Below are 16,331 nucleotides of genomic sequence, written 5' to 3'. Positions count from 1 at the left end.
TCTTTATTAAGTTACTAGGATATCAATAATAGAAAAAAACATTTCATATACTTCTCACGTTTATATAACAAAAAAATAAAATGCACTTATTACATATATTAAAGTAGTTATTAAATACCCTAGATAACTATATAAAAAACAAGCAATATTATTGTAGTAAATTCAAAACAAACATAAAATCATCTACTATTTTTTATGGAGAGATGGCTTTGATATATTTTATACTCATTACAATCCCAAATCCTGTATTATGATATGTGGTCCAGTGTCACAACAACCAAAGCGATAACAAAATAGAATGAATAAAATAAATGAAAATTCTGTAGATATTCATTGTAATCATTATGAAATTATTCAAAAGGCTAAAGTGAAAGTCTTAATCGTTACTTACTATCTCTGAGTTAGTAACAAAATAACAACCATAAATAGATTGCTGGGTGTCGTCCTGCTATCCTTTTCAGTAGTATATTGCACTACGTTGCTTTATTCCAGGTTGGTGAGAATTCATGCAGGTACTGTCAATATGATTTCCTTGACTGCCTACATGATTATTTATAAACAAAAATTGAGCACATGAAATTACAGGTACTAAGTGATAGTAATCATACCTAGTTTTTTATTTATTACCTAGACTATAAATAAATAAAACTACTTTCAGATTTTCATATTTTTAATCACTAAATTTTAATTAAGAAGTTTTAGATCTTTGAGAAAGAAAAACATCATTTAAATAATTGTTTAAAAAAAATTAAGTTTTTGATGAAAAGGTGTAATCTGTATTCTTTTGTAGGGGCCGTTGTAAAGGATGTGCCAACAATTTTGCTATACAATCATGTATTTTTGTTGCATTCTTAGATATCTCAAACACATATGAGTAGCCATTATCTAAATCTTGAAGAGAATCATATACTTCTGCACATTTGTACAGTGCACAATCTTCCTCATGGGCCAGCAAAATATCAATATAAAAATATAGTTGTTTCTTAAGGAAATTAAAATAGGGATCTTCTTGAGAAATAACAGGAATGCAATTAGAACGAGCAAACAACACAATCATGCGTACAACATATGGTGGTGGAATTATACAATCAGATTGCTTATATTCAGGGATTTCAATTTCTTGTTTCAAAATCTCAAACAATTTCTGAAAATCAAAGCTTTCAGATTTACTTTCTTCTGCATTCACATAATCAATAGCACTAAGTATATCCTTTAAGTTATTGGTAAAGTTTTGAACAAAATAAGGTACAGTATCTTTTAAAACCACTAGAGCAAATTCTGTTCTCTTGTTTATGGCATGTTTAGAATGTATGAAAAAGTCTAAAACTCTTTTTAACATATTGATCGGAGTGTAAGTTGTGCCATCACCGAGTCTGAATAGAGAACTCGGATCGTCATAGCAAACATCTAAGCAAATGATAATTTTTTCAGGAACATTTACATTTGGCAAATTCGGTTTCTGTAGGTTAGCTATCATTTGTTCCTGTAATTCTGCATATTCATTATCCAAAGCTTTTTTTGGATTAGCGGTTCTGCAAAAGAAAGAAATTGATTGTATTAATCTATAATTCAAAATAATATTCATCATATGGGTGCAACTAACTCTTGTTCTATAATCTCCTGTGGAACAGGAGGTAATTTTTCTGGCGATTCCATTGATTAAAATTCAAGGATAAGGATGCGTAGGTAATTTTAAACGTTTTTCTATAGTAACAAGTAAATGAATTAATTAATACATTAAATTAATATGAATTATACGCAAAATTAAGTTTTGTTGATACATAAGGAGCACTATTTGAAGGAATTAAGGAAAGCGGCTGACAGTTATTGACAGTTGACACTGACAGGAGATTACCACAGAGTCTAGCTGCTATAAGACCACAGATCGTAAAGTCTTGATAATATTTATTGTTACGGATATTATACTTATTGGTACATTTATATTTTGTGTTATAATATTTTAGGACGTGGCAGCCTACTCCTTGGTTCATAAATTATTGTTAAAATTGACATTTATTATTTGACATTTAATTGACATATTATCGTTGTCGTATAACCTCTCAAATCTATGTACTGATTTTAAATTGGATTTTGGTTATGTTGAAATAAGCTATTTGTATGAGTAAAATATAGAATAAAGTTTAGGCTGCATTGTATAGTATTAATCATGGATTACAATTATGAACAGACAAGTGAAGTGGAGGCATTAGACTCGATATACTATGGGGATATGCAAAGTAAACTATGTGATTTGTCTAAAAGTTATATTTTGCTTACAATTAAAGGACAACTATTTAAACAAATATTTTGTAGTTTTACAGACAGAACCAATGCACAAGTTTAGCATACCTATTAAATCGGAAGAGTATGATGATGGTGAAGGATTAGCATGTCAGTTGGTGTTCACATACACGTTAAAGTATCCAGAAGATTTACCCTTAGTAGAAATAATTACGGATGAAATTTTTGATGAAATTGTTGACAAGACTGAACTGTACAATCATCTAATGGAACAAGTAAATTATTTATATACTATCTACAAGTAATTAGAGGTTATCAAATTATTTAAATAAATTATTGTGTTAGTTATAATACATTATGGTTTATTCTGGTGCGGTTACTGTAAGCTGGAAAAGTTCCCACTCATCACATATTTAACCACCAAACAGTTATACTTTCTGCATTCTTGTGTTCTGGTTTTATGGTCATTAAGCATACTGAAGCCAGTATAATTACAGGTAAAAGGGACATAACTTCTTAGTTTCCAAGGTTGGTTGCGCCTAATGGAATGGGTGTTTGATATTTCTTTCTGGCATAAATTATTTTCTTGGCAACCTGTCCACCTATTTTAATATTAAAATAATAAGAAGAATCTATAAAAGACTAACTCAATTTCGCTTATGTGTTAATTAATGCCATAGCACATTATTTAATTTAGTGATATTATTAAAGTTATCTCTTTTTGAAATACATATTTCTAAAATATTCATCAATTAGTAATATTAAATCACATAACAAATAAAAGAAGCAATTTTTTATGTAACTATAATGTAAATAATAAAAATTTAAGTTTGATCCTATTTACAGGCTCAAGAAAATCTTGGTATGGTTATGGTTTTTACACTAGTATCTGCAGGTCAGGAATGGCTCAATGTGAAATGGGACAGCATCAAAAAAGAAAGAGAAGAAGAAGTTCTCGCTAAAAAGAAGGCGGATGAAGAAGCAGAATTGGTATAAAATTATAATAATGTTTCAAAATATTTTAAATTCTACATCATTAATCATTATTTTATTTATAGCTCTGATTGGTTGGTTCATTTATAAAACGAGAACCAGAGTTTTTGCACAAACATAAATTAACTTTGTGTACCTGCATATATGGGTTGTGTTGACTTAATTTTTTGTTATTTGTTATGACAAATAACTAAAAATTTAATTTCATGTTCATGCTTTAACTATGATAAAACATGAACTATATTAAAACATGAACATGAAATTCAAGCTTGTCACATCTATAGATTAATTTCTGACTTTCATTATAAAACATTCTCTGAAACACACTGTATTTTCTGGTATAAATTTTATGTTTGTATATTGGTTTCATAGTTTTTCTCAGTTAGATATTACAAAAAAAAACTCTACATTTATTTGTATAGATAGATATATATGAGAATGTATTTATTGTATTTTTGAAATAAAAATATATATTTTTTTAGAAAAGATTTGAAGGAACAAGAGTAACTGTAGAATCTTTCCTCGCATGGAGAAAGCAGTTTGAGATAGATATGGGTATACCAGCAAAGAGAGAAAAGGAAGGAAAAGATAAGAATAAATTAACAGGCAAAGAATTGTTCTTGAGAGACACTACTCTCAATGAGTCTGACCTCAAATTCCTTGATGATGGTGAGTTTTATAATACTTACACTTACTCAATGGCTAGTTCATGGTATAGTATTTTTTTTACAATAGACAGATGGTAATGATGTAAGCTGGACTATCTTCCTACATTCAATAAATGTTGGATATAATTTAAATTTGATGATTTGTATGTGCTATTAATTTTCATTGTTTGTATGTGCTAGGCATCCTGCGATGCCTTATTCTTTTGAGACATCATGCAAAAACTTATTTTTATCTTCAATATTCTATGTAGTATTTCGTGCTATTAGAGCAATTTTTAGTCATATATTTGGCATACCGAACGCACGATTTGCTACACCATATTAAAATTTTAAACCCATTTTTACTTACTGAAATGGGTGCGACCAAAAAGTCCACATTAGAATGTAGCGATGAAACGATTCATCAGAATCGATTAATAGTGTCTCATGGGATGATTGAATCATTTTGAATCAATTAATTCTGGTGAATTAATTGATTCAACCTACGATTCTACGATCAGTGATACTTCAAGATGATCTTGGTGAAATTTCAATATTCAAGCTTTACTGTAAAATCAATTCTGTGAACACTTAATATTACGATTCGGACATGTGAATTTATTGCCCAGTTCTTTTGGAACAAAAAGATAATTCGACAGTGTACACGTATAAATCTGGTTACAATTGAGAAATAATCACTCGCATGCTAGAATAAACTATATTAGCCAAACATTTGAATCTTCGAAAATAAATGCACTAAGCGGAGCAGCCCATTAATACATTAAAATCAATGACCTATGTGTGAGATATCATAAAAACATAGATATTGTCCTTTCAGATATATTGTATTTTTTATTAATAGTAACGGATTATTTTTTTATTTCTTACTTTCGGGATAAGTATCGCTACATCTTCAATCACCCAATGTATCAAATATATATGTAATATTCGAATAAATATTTTCAGGCGATGCTGTAAAAGTTGATGAGTCGCTTTTCCAAGATTTGGATGATTTAGAAATTTCCGAAGAAGATGACGAGGATGATGAAGATTATGTTCCAGGGCAGAGCAGCGACAGTGATTAACAAAAGATTTTGTGCTTAAATTAGCACCAGCTTTATTAACATGGCCCTAAAAAATTCCTTCTTTTGTTGGAATATTGTTAATAACTTCTGAAGTAAAATCAATTTGGTGCATGTATTTACAGGATACATACCCAACATGCACCTAAAAATAAAGATAATGAAAAGCTTAAATTATTAGGGGTTGTTTATTTATTACTTTTGCGATTTTGTTTGGATTGATATCATAAAAGTAAATTCACTGAAGACGGCAGGATAGCTGTTTCTATCGTCTTAGTATTTCATTTTATTGCAAGAAAAAGTTTATCTTGGATATGATTGTCGTATTGTCCAATTAATTTCAAAAAAACTTCAGGGAAAATATACTTAAATTAAGACTACAGTACTGCATTACTATTATTAAAATTATTTTGCCGTTTAACAATATTTTTATCATGAAAATTGATGAAAACACAACGAATAAAGTCTTTGTGGCACAGGAAAGCCAAACTGTGCTTAGTAAAATGTATGAAGTGCTGCACTCCGGCCCATAGTGTATCCTACACAAAAGATCACGCCAATTCAATAGTAGTAGGTACCATTACGGATACATTAGGGATTAATTAAAAAAAAAGTAAAATAACCTAATATTTTTATAATAATTCTGATGCGTACATTTTGGCATAACTACAACAAATAAACTTTTATTTTATAAGGTTATGTAATAATTTGTTTAAAGCAGTGGGCGGTTGTGACGCCATCTTTATTACCAAACAAAAATACGCGGGAATTTTAATGTTATGCTTACAATAAATGGTGGATGGACCACATCGTAAATATAGCAATAGCATACTTACGTAATAAATCTCTTTTGTAATATTAATTATTAAAATGTATATAAACACATGAACATCGCTTTCTTTTTTTGTTAAAATTAGAATATATGTAATTATTTCCACCTTGTAATTTATTTTGAAACTATTTTAATAAAACGAATCCAACGCTATTACAAACAACATAAACAGGAATCGAATTTTTCGTCAATCTAATCTTACTTTACAAGCTAAAGAACTTGTTTCACGCTATGACTCTGTGTCACGGAACTGTTACTGAACGATTAAGACGGTGAAACCGCGCAGAGCAGCTGGTTAGATTACCAAAATAAAATAAAAGGCTTCTGCGTGAGATAGCTTTAAATTGGTATAAAAAGTGTTTCCCTAACTTTTGGCCTGACACTTCCTAATGGATAATCTGACCGGTCAAAGCCAGGATGGCTAGCTGGTTATTTAAATAAAATAAAAATATGCAACGATGACTGCCAACTATAATACCTATGCGTTATTGTAGCTACATAAATAAGACTATATATTTTTTAATTATACTTATATAGCTGTTTAAAATAAAGAATAGTCATCATTTTATTTTTGACTTGTTGGTACATATTTCTTTACCTTTAATTTATTATATTTTTTAAATAAAACAAATGTTTTTATTCCGAGAATAGTTTTATTTACACTTTTGCTATGGTTATATACAAATGACATTTCAATAAAAAAGCATTTGGACTCACAACAAATACTTTAACATCCAAGTAAAAAAAAACAACACTATTTTCAGCAAACAAAACAAATTACTAGCTTTTACATCACATTTATTCCCTAACACGGACTAAACATTAATAAAATATTAAAAACTTATAGATTAATTGCAGCAAATCATTAATAGAAATTATCAAATTAACACGTTCATATTTGCAGTAATATCATAAGAGCAGTCTTTAAATAAATGTGTGAAAAACATGATTAAATTTAAATATCACTAAATAAGTATTTAATCAAACTACATTATTAATTAACTATGGATATGTATAATCATAAAAAAAAAACAATTTAATCTCGTTCTTAATCACACAAAAAAATATTTTTCTACAATTATTTCAAACAGCAGTGCCTTAAATACGCATCATCTCAATCCCTGTTCTTTATGAAATATTTTTAAGTATAAAATTGTTCATAGTAATAATTTGAGATCGATTTAGATCGAAATAAAACTCCCATAACTTATAATGTATGTACATTACAGATGTTATGTTTATTTTATCATCTACTGATATAATATGCTTACATCGGACACATAATACTAAGAATTGAATTATGAATATTAAACGACAATTTATAACACAACAACGACGTAAATATACAACATTGTAATCCCCCGACATCCTATAGTACTAGCATAAGTGGACAATTATTTAAAATATTAACGACCATATTGATGGAGAGGGAAATTTCATTGTTCTTAATAATACAAGTAAGGTATCGAAGGTGTCTTATTTTCTAGGCCCAAAGTGTTAAATAAATAATTTCTCAGTAAAATCAATACAATTTAAAATATAAAATCGAGTCTATTTACATAAACAATAAACATAGTACATAGTATATGAATTTATTTTGGTGCAACAACATATAAATCAACATTGAATTCATGTCAAGTGCATGATAAAATTGTAATACAACAATTTGTGGATTCTATTGTTAGTTTAATATTACACTACCTTAACAAAATAAGGAAAGGCCACATGAAAAATGAGTAACAACATTAAAATGTTACTAACTAACTAGGCTTAGTGATCCTTTAAGTTCATAATTATTACGTCAAGTCACTGGTCTATTTTTGGAAATGAGATACGATTTTTCTCAGTGGATAATCTCGTCAACGAATTTTATTTATAAATTCGCCGTGACACTATGATATAACTTTACGCAGCTATCTAGGTAAGTGTAAAAATATTTGGTTGATTTTTCTCATAGACCAAAGATCTAAATGCGCAGTAAGCTATCAATCATTAACTAGATATGAGCTAAAGTATTAGTTAATGTACAGTCTGGGATGAAAGGAGCAACGACTCTTTTTTTATCGCCATCAACTTAGCCTACTATAGTGGAATATTTTACAATCAGTACTTTTGATATAAAATCAAAAAAATTTAATAGAATAGTATTTTTACACATATTGTTTCAAGAACATACAAGAATTAGATTAAATTATATAAAAATTGGACTAAGTCAAAACGAATTGGACACGATCACTACACAAAATGGAGTCCGTTCTATTGTCCACGTATGTACAGCCGCGCTTTTGTTAAAAATAATTTACGCACCGCAACGGTTATAAAAACCATAGGATCGTAACCGCTTGCTGTAACTGACGGCGAGTGCTCATTTCAGTCTTTGTGTTACGTTCGCTAAAGCAACAGCAAAAGCTTGCAGCGCCGAGAATGGATACTGAAAGTCTAGTGTATATGCGTTGCCATCAATGCGGCCGAACTGCATTACCTGTAACCATTGAAATGTTATCTCTAAGTAAAGATGCATTACTTCATAGGCTTCATTTTCTCACGAAATCTTTGCCTGCATAGCATTCACCATATGTGCCAAAAAACCTCTTAAATCCGCCATTGTGCCATTTTAAAGTTTAGTTATTATATTTTTTTTATTATAAAATAAATATTGAAATTAAATTATATTTTACTAATGTTATAAATCCCTAAACGACCATTATAAAAGAATCATGTCTTACCTGTGCTCTGAAAAACAAAAACAAATCTATTCCAGGGAAGACGTAAATTTCCTGAGATAGAAATGAGGTAACCTATGTGCGAGTTTATTCCAGACTGTCTATCTCTGTGTTAAATTTCGTACACATACATCCAGCCCTTCTAGCGTGATTAAGTAACAAACATTTATACGTCCAAACTTTCACATTCATAATGTTATTAAGATCAACATTAATTGTACTAGTATTTTTTTTAGGAAAACCACTTTAAAATTTAACCAATCAACTCCCGCTCTACTTGCGCCATTTTGATTACTGTTATCATGATTATTAAATCGGTTTAATGATAACTGAATTAGATTTTAGTCATGTTAACTCCCGTAACCTGCTCATATAGCTCAACAGCAAGAAAACTGAAAGAGTTTGTATATTATAGCAAATAGATATATTTTTTCTTACTTGTTTGCCATGATACTCGATTTGGAAATTCTTTGCGGATTCTTGAGTTACACGTCCTCCAAAGTCCAGCTGGTAGACCTGACTGTTCTCGTTCCACATTGGCGCCTTGTTGTGCATGACGAGCTGACGTCGGTTGCTGCTGCGATTCTCCGGGGCACTTGAAGACGTCGCAATATTTATGCTTCCACCAGCGCGCTTGAGCTGAAACCATACGACTTACATATAGAAAAAGAAATAAATGATCATGTTTTTTTAGAATGAAAATAAAGACACATTGCGACGCATGCCGGTTGTTAGTTGGAAGTAAATAAATATGGACTTTTAATAATTTAGGCGGCAAATATAAATTGAACGGATGTTGAAGTTTAGTGTGTATATTATCTAAATTAACGATTGAAAGAAATTTTAAGCATAATAAAGTTTACAAATTATCGAAATTTACATATCATTCTTACCTTATTTCTAAGTTGTGCTTTTTGAAAGCTCTCAAGATCTCTGTAATTCTTACTATTGACCTCATTGTAGCCATTGGAGTATTCATCGTCCGAGCTCTCAGAAAGTTTCTTATTTCTTCTTCTGTTAAGGAGAGGCGAGTTCAAAAGTTGCCTGGAAAAAAAATAGTTGGTTGGTTTATATTAATTTTAATGAAAACTTGCGTTTTATAATTATATATAAAAAATAAGGAGTACCGAATATACACACCTAATGGGAGAAGCGGACGAGTAGCGCTGCCGTCGCGAGGTGCGCGGCGCGGGCGACGCGGGCGCGGGCGAGGCGGTGGACCGCGCCGGGCGCGGTGACGCGGGCGCCGAGCTGCTCTCCCGTGACGCGCCCGCCGCGGCCGCGCCGCCTGCCCGCTGTGACGAACGAGACGCCAACAGGCGGAGCGCCAGCTGCTCTAGTGAACCTAGTTTTAATAAAATGTGAAATACTTTTAATTTCGTTGGCTTGCCCTTATTGTAAACTATGTACTCTTCAAATTATACGGCTACTTATATATTATTAGGCGTGTGCTTTATCGGTCGATAGAGTAGTATTTTAACCATTGAGTGTGTAAGCGTAATAATATGGTGCAATACTCTTTGTACTAAATCTTTCAGAACTAATAAAAATATTTGCAGAACGAAGCCAGTTTTTCTACTCTGTGTCACCATAGACCGTAAATTGAAAACGGCTAATCCGCCAAGCCACATGCGCATTGCAAAGTTCAGTCCCGTCATAGGGGTAACTAAACTCCGTAGCTGATGTGGGAAGTGAGCAGTTCTTAATTAAAACTTGTGTTTGGTCTCGGCCAGTATCTACTTGCACCTATAAGCTCTGTGATCGTATCTACTTCGGCTAGCTGCGGCATCGAAACCGTTTATTTCTCACCGTTGAAGTAGTCAGGGGGCGGGTGAGAGAAAGCATCTACTACTAACTATAATACTTGCTGTAATCGGAGTCACTGTCGGTGAGCGCGGCGGGAGGCGCGCGGGGTGCGGGCGACGCGCACGCGCTGCACACCGCGCACACGTAGGGCGCGTCGGACTCGCGGCGCTCGCTGGGCGCCAGCAGTCGGCACGCGGAGCAAGCGGGGCGTTCTCGTCGCTCTCTTCGTCCTCGCCCTTCCTCCGTGCTCGTCCCACTGTTGTCCTCCCCTGTGCTATTACATCTACTGCTTGAATTTGCGGAAACGTCAGCCTTCACGTTCAAGTCTGCCTTCGTTTGTTTTTTCCCCTTTTCCGCGGTTATTGATAGTTCCCCAGAGTCGAGACTCTTTGACTTGCCACACTTTCTTAAACTTGGAGTTCTTAAATTTTCTATCTGTTTCATGTCACTGGCTTTAAAATATCTCCTTGGACGGCGTTGTCTCTTATTATTGACTAGAATGAGACGTCGCGGTGGTTCTCCGCGTAAAGCGGTCAGACTGACTTGTGCGTGTAAAACTTGTGGATCAACGAGATCCAAATAACCGACGCTGCAGCTCCGCGTCATCGTATCATATACCGGCAAACCGCTACATACGGGACTTATAGGAACTACTGTAGTTGTCCTTTGTACTCTGCTTTCTCGAACTTTGTCCGTCAAATTGTTGATATTCGTGTCGACTGGTGTTTCCTCGTCGATGTATTTGAGATCTTCTCCCTTTTGTAAATTCTTAATCGTATCTGTGCGTTTGTTCATTGCATCGGGATGCACTTCGTGCTCGTAATTTTTGTTACATAATGATTTCAAAATTCTTGCGTTCACTTCGTATGATGTTTCACCTCTGCTACAAATGTTCTTTCTTAGTTTAGAAAGACAATTGTCAGAGACGTGGTTATCACACTTTTTGATTATCACTTGTCTACTAGGTTCTAAGCTAAGATTTAAGCTAAATGGTTGTTGATCGATATTTGATAGGTTTCCTTTTAGAGATGTGTTATCTCTTACACTATAATCTGTTCGACCTCCACAGAAGTCACCCCGCCCGCCGCAAGTCACTGTTTGTGGTGAGGGCCTTTCGAATATAATATCTGTTGGTGCTACTGCATTTTTAGGTGATTGAAGAGTAGGAACAGAACTTTCACATCTTAATGGTGAAATTGCGTGCCGATTGGTCACAGCAGACGCATTGCTTACACGTTTTTCAGAATTCTGCGCTGAATGTCGCACAGAGTTCGCGTTGTAAACATTTTCAGGTATGTTACTCATAGTATCATTTGTGTCTATATACGGAAATTCGTCATAAGACTCAGCTCGAGCTAAAGCTGGGTTTGAAGTATTGTTATTGGGCGAATATATTTCAGATTGATTAATTATGTTATTTGTATTGGTCATTCTATCGGTTACAATAACTGGATTGAATTTCTTTCTGATATTATTATTCATATGAGATGGAGAATTTACTTCGCTAGGTTGAAATACATCCTCTTCATCCTCCGAAAATATATTTGGATTAAAATTAGGATCTGGGCCAATTGGATAATCGTCCCTCAGTTCTGTTATCATTAAAGTCATTTGTCGTGGTTGAAGATGCAGTAAAGAGGTTTTATATGTCACTTGACCGAGATTCGCTGGAACATTCTTGGCTAAGCCATGCATTTTGAATTTTGTTCCCCAAATATTAGAAGTCACCTCCACTAGTCGTACATCCTGCAATTTTTTTTTTATTAAAATTATTATTTTCTTTTTATAAAGCTCAATCAGTTTAGATAATTAAAAAAAGTCAAATACCTCGGGTAAGGAGTCTATATATGCTAATTCATCAGGAGTTTCATCTTTATCAGTTGCGTTGCGAGTTTTTCGTCGTTCGCGAGCACGCCTTCGTCTTTGTAATCTTGGAGATCCTGAACACCCTAAATTTTTCGATTGAATATTATTCATATATCTAAGTTATTAATTTTTTGTTTTGACAAAGCTCATGTAAATATAGCAAGAAATATAATGAATATTAAAATATTACTGATAAAGGTCAGTTATTGTACGCCGTTGGACAGGACATACCATCTTCCCTCTCAGTGTCTGAGGAACAAGAATCCTCTTGCGGCAATGGCTGACGAGGAGCCCGACGGGGAGCGCGGGGCGTGCGCGGCGGGCGGGGAGACGAGATGCCACCTCCGATGCTTCCACCACTACCACTACTGCTAGACGCGCTGCCGGCACCGCTGCTGCTGCTACTCGACTCACGCAGACAGCCAGTTACTCCTTCTGTCGTATTAATGTGTCGATCATGTTAATACTTCGCTCAGAAATAATTTAATTTAAATGAAACTATTTAGCCTTTAAATATTTATATGTAAAGAATATTCGTTGCATAATCATAGTTAAAACATTAACCTTCTCCTTGCGGGTCAAATATGACGAACTCAGGTCTGATTTTACTCGTTCTTCGTCCTTTGAGCAACGGGACGAGTCCACCGAGATGCTCCAAGTACAGCGTGTAGGCGCCCGCCTCCTCGTCGTCATGGCGTAACATTGTACAATGCAATCGTCCCCCTGCCGCTGGTGGTCGTGAAACGAATCGACGAAGCTCATTTGCTTCGGGAACGTTACACTACAAAAAATAACTTATATATAATATATATACCTATTGTGACAATACACCTATAATTATTTATGATTATTTTAATTGGTTTCCATTATATTAATGAAAAACAGATATTGCGTTTGTCAGCTTATGGGTTTAATATAAAAAAAAGTAAAATATATTTTTAAATTGACTATTTCACTGACCATTAAATTAATGATTCTAATACATATATATATTATATTTCATAAATGTTCTGTTGTTAATATTAATTAGTTACATTAGGAGAACATCAATATTAAACGAAGATTTTACTCGTATAGTATGGGCGAAGAGACTGGCCAGCGCTGGCTGGAGGCGAGGTGGCAAAGGTAACTTTGCAGCCAATCGCGGGTGTCTCAAAGCGGATGCAGCCCTCACGCGTGCCAGTAGCTGCAAAGGCGCCACGACGCGCCACACGCGCGCAGTGCACACCGCGCCGCCCGCGCCCACGAACAGCCGCCGCGCTGCGTGGCCCCATGTCAGTGCTGTTACTCTAGCCTGTTAAATACGAAATGCGTAGCTTATGGTTAGTATACAATTGCTATGTTACTCTTCTTTTGTCGATTAGATATTTGGGCTTATAAAGATTCTAATACCTATATACGACACATTTTTACTTTACTTTAGACCAGCTTTTTAATATAAGCATAGCACCGCAGTTACGGCTGGCAGCTCAAGACTTAGTAGTCTTTGGCAATGCCACCTTAAAGGCAAAATGGTGACGATTTACTATATTAAGCTGACTTACTGCGATATAAAATATATGGTCAAATATAAATAAAATGTCTTATTTTTATCTCTCTAGAGAATTACGCAAACAAGAATTTAACCAATTTTTGGTTAAATTCTTGATTGCGTTTACAGCTAAAAATTGACACTATACTTACTTGTGTGTATGGAATGGGAACAGTGTAAATTAGTGCCCCCGTGTCGGAGTAGAATTTTACGACGTTCTTAAAAGGTGGTTCGTCCTCGGGCTCGTTTGGCTCTAAAAGTATAATACCGGTATATAGTACCTACATCTTTGAAAAATATTTTAATATATAATTGTTATAATTAATAGACGCCAACAGTTAAGGACTTATTATTAATTATAAATAATTAATTTTGAAAGATAGATTATAATTATTGTATGAATTGTTGATAATTTATAACAATAGTTCAACGTACACAGGTAAACCTAAAATCACTAATCAATTCTTTACGGAATCTTTATATCGTATATTATAATTATATAATATTTTATGTAGAATAATAAAATATTAATATATAAATTCTTTTGTACCAATAGTTATGACAGGAAATGATAAAAAACTATACATTTTCTTGTAACATTTAACTTATAAAAGTATGAATAGCTAAAGTATCACGCTACGGTGATCATCTTAATATCTAATGAAAGTTTTATGTAGAGGCATTAAAACATCGTTAAATAACGAAATTCCACTAGAAAAAGTTACTCATATGAGGAAGCGAATTACTTTTTGGAACATTATATCGTACGTATGACCGCGACTTTTATTCCATTATCATTATCACACGATAGAGAAGATATTAAGTCTTTAATAAATAATAAATTTGAATATCCGAATGATATATTGTATTCAAGAATAGACGCATCAAGATAAGTAAATATTTCTTATAAAATGCCGTCTACTTATTCAAATTGCCAAGTTACAGCCGTATAATAGATAAATGGGAGCTATTCAACGGCCGAGCCGCAATCTTCTCAAATAAAAATCTTTTCACGCTTCCACCCGATGACGCTAAACTATTTTATGTATAAAACTACTTTAGGGTTAATATTTTTTGGTTTATTCCGTAGTAATAAAAACAGAGCATTTTTTATTATTCCAATAACACGTTAAGAAATGGTAAAACCGACTATCGACTTTAAAAATATCAACAGTATGTGTCCTTTTGTCGAAAAACTGAAGCCACTTAATTACTTTTTATTTTTATTTTAGACTAACAAATACACTTAATGTAAAAAATTTAATAACAACTTCTAATATATATTTTATTAGATTAATATCTATATTTTATTACTGAAATTATAAATTTGAAAAAATATAATTTTGAAAATGTTTGTAAGGGGGTTTAACTGAACCTTATAAATAAGTAGGCGAACGGGTAATTAGGCCACCCGATTGCAAGTGGCGAATACACCCGTAGATATTGGCGGTGTAAGAAATATCAAACATTCCTTAGATTGCCAATGCGCCACAAACATTGGACGTTAAGATTTTGTATCCTTTGTAACTGGCTCACTCACCCTTCAAACCGAAATAAAACAATACAGAGTATTGCTGTTTGGCAGTAGAATGTCTGGTAAGTGCGTATCTACCATGACGGGCATAACGCCTTACCAACAAGTGAAAAACAAATTATGATTATTATGCTTATAAAAATTAAATTGAATAATTGAAACATTTATTTGGGTGTACGTACCAGCAATAAGAGTTCCAGCCACAGCGAGTAATTCCCGAGAATTGGCCCACTCCATCGCCAGCGTGTTGCCTCTTAGGCCAGTGTGAATACGAAACGGGCTAACATCATCATGTCCACGCAAAAGTACAATTTCCCCGTTGCCCAGAGCAACGGCTAGTACGTGACCCCCGTTGTTCTCGCCGATTTCCTCACCCTCCTCCATTTTGAACTTTTCGCACGACCACGCCATTGATATTATACCGCCTTCAGCAACCAATTGCACCTTCGTAATATAATTAAGCGTTTAATACATAATATATATTTTATAACAGGTGTTCGTTTATATTTTGAATTTCTGAAAGCTGATGTGGCAATGAGCCACCTGGTGATAAATCATCCTAAGTGTTTAGGAAATTATATAATAAAATATCTAACTCAGTTAGTTACCGTATGATAAATATATAAATTAACAGTTATTGTCTTTGTTCTCCTCATGACATGGGCGCACTCATGCTTCGAACCCTTGTGTTTTTTAAAGCATAGTTTGGCGGACGGGCCATCGGGCTACCACTGCCCTTAGACATTGGTACCGTAAAATGTTACCTTGCCAGTGTGCCACCAACTTTCGGGACTCAGGTGTTATATCTCTCTTGCCTATAGTTACACTCACTCGCCCTTTAAACCGAAACACAACAATACTAAGTAGTGTTGCTTGTTGTTAGAGTATAATATGATATGGGTGGTACTTATACAGACATACACGACAGAAACGAAAATTTTTAATAAAGAATAAAACTCTTCATTAAGATTTTTTAATGATTAAACTCTCTTCAACTTATTCATATGTGCAGATCGTCGCGTATAACTAATAGAGATGAGTGATATATATACTCAAAATTCAGTTTTAAATGTACA

At 33.6% G+C, this 16,331-nt stretch overlaps 3 protein-coding genes across 3 annotated transcripts in view; 1 reads left to right on the top strand and 2 right to left on the bottom strand.

The window, feature by feature from the left end:
• Nucleotides 1-652: 652 nt before the first annotated feature.
• LOC113401128 (BRISC and BRCA1-A complex member 1-like) lies at nt 653-1,845 on the bottom strand. Its single transcript, XM_026640876.2, has 2 exons — nt 1,604-1,845; nt 653-1,532 (listed from the first exon to the last, which is right to left on the bottom strand). The coding sequence occupies exons 1-2, from the start codon at nt 1,654-1,656 to the stop codon at nt 749-751; spliced, it is 837 nt and encodes a 278-aa protein (XP_026496661.1). The 5' UTR covers nt 1,657-1,845; the 3' UTR covers nt 653-748.
• A 194-nt stretch (nt 1,846-2,039) lies between these two features.
• Nucleotides 2,040-5,896, top strand: LOC113401239 (RWD domain-containing protein 1). The gene is made up of 5 exons (XM_026641074.2): nt 2,040-2,237; nt 2,314-2,516; nt 3,088-3,231; nt 3,717-3,903; nt 4,848-5,896. The coding sequence occupies exons 1-5, from the start codon at nt 2,168-2,170 to the stop codon at nt 4,964-4,966; spliced, it is 723 nt and encodes a 240-aa protein (XP_026496859.1). The 5' UTR covers nt 2,040-2,167; the 3' UTR covers nt 4,967-5,896.
• A 532-nt stretch (nt 5,897-6,428) lies between these two features.
• The window catches only part of LOC113401306 (tubby-related protein 4), a 31,625-nt gene continuing 21,722 nt past the window's right edge, over nt 6,429-16,331 (bottom strand). The window contains exons 5-15 of the mRNA XM_064215324.1: nt 15,438-15,699; nt 13,874-13,974; nt 13,260-13,484; nt 12,755-12,971; nt 12,422-12,625; nt 12,152-12,273; nt 10,375-12,070; nt 9,659-9,863; nt 9,412-9,562; nt 8,957-9,157; nt 6,429-8,277 (exon numbers count right to left, since the gene is read on the bottom strand). Of these exons, the coding sequence (XP_064071394.1) occupies nt 8,161-8,277; nt 8,957-9,157; nt 9,412-9,562; nt 9,659-9,863; nt 10,375-12,070; nt 12,152-12,273; nt 12,422-12,625; nt 12,755-12,971; nt 13,260-13,484; nt 13,874-13,974; nt 15,438-15,699 (3,501 nt within the window). The 3' untranslated portion in view covers nt 6,429-8,160. The remainder of the gene's footprint in view (nt 8,278-8,956; nt 9,158-9,411; nt 9,563-9,658; nt 9,864-10,374; nt 12,071-12,151; nt 12,274-12,421; nt 12,626-12,754; nt 12,972-13,259; nt 13,485-13,873; nt 13,975-15,437; nt 15,700-16,331) is intronic.

Source organism: Vanessa tameamea, chromosome 7, assembly GCF_037043105.1.
Source record: "Vanessa tameamea isolate UH-Manoa-2023 chromosome 7, ilVanTame1 primary haplotype, whole genome shotgun sequence".
NCBI classification, from domain to species: domain Eukaryota; kingdom Metazoa; phylum Arthropoda; class Insecta; order Lepidoptera; family Nymphalidae; genus Vanessa; species Vanessa tameamea.
The sequence above is the reverse complement of the archived record's forward strand: the minus strand, read 5'-3'. Positions and strand labels throughout refer to the sequence as shown.

Coding starts and splice junctions, on each gene's coding strand:
- LOC113401239 (XM_026641074.2), top strand. CDS start 2,168: ATGGATTACAATTATGAACAGACAAGTGAAGTGGAGGCATTAGACTCG. Junction 2,238..2,313: donor ATACTATGGGGATATGCAAA/GTAAACTATGTG, acceptor AATATTTTGTAG/TTTTACAGACAGAACCAATG. Junction 3,232..3,716: donor CGGATGAAGAAGCAGAATTG/GTATAAAATTAT, acceptor ATATTTTTTTAG/AAAAGATTTGAAGGAACAAG.
- LOC113401128 (XM_026640876.2), bottom strand. CDS start 1,656: ATGGAATCGCCAGAAAAATTACCTCCTGTTCCACAGGAGATTATAGAA. Junction 1,533..1,603: donor CAGGAGATTATAGAACAAGA/GTTAGTTGCACC, acceptor TTTCTTTTGCAG/AACCGCTAATCCAAAAAAAG.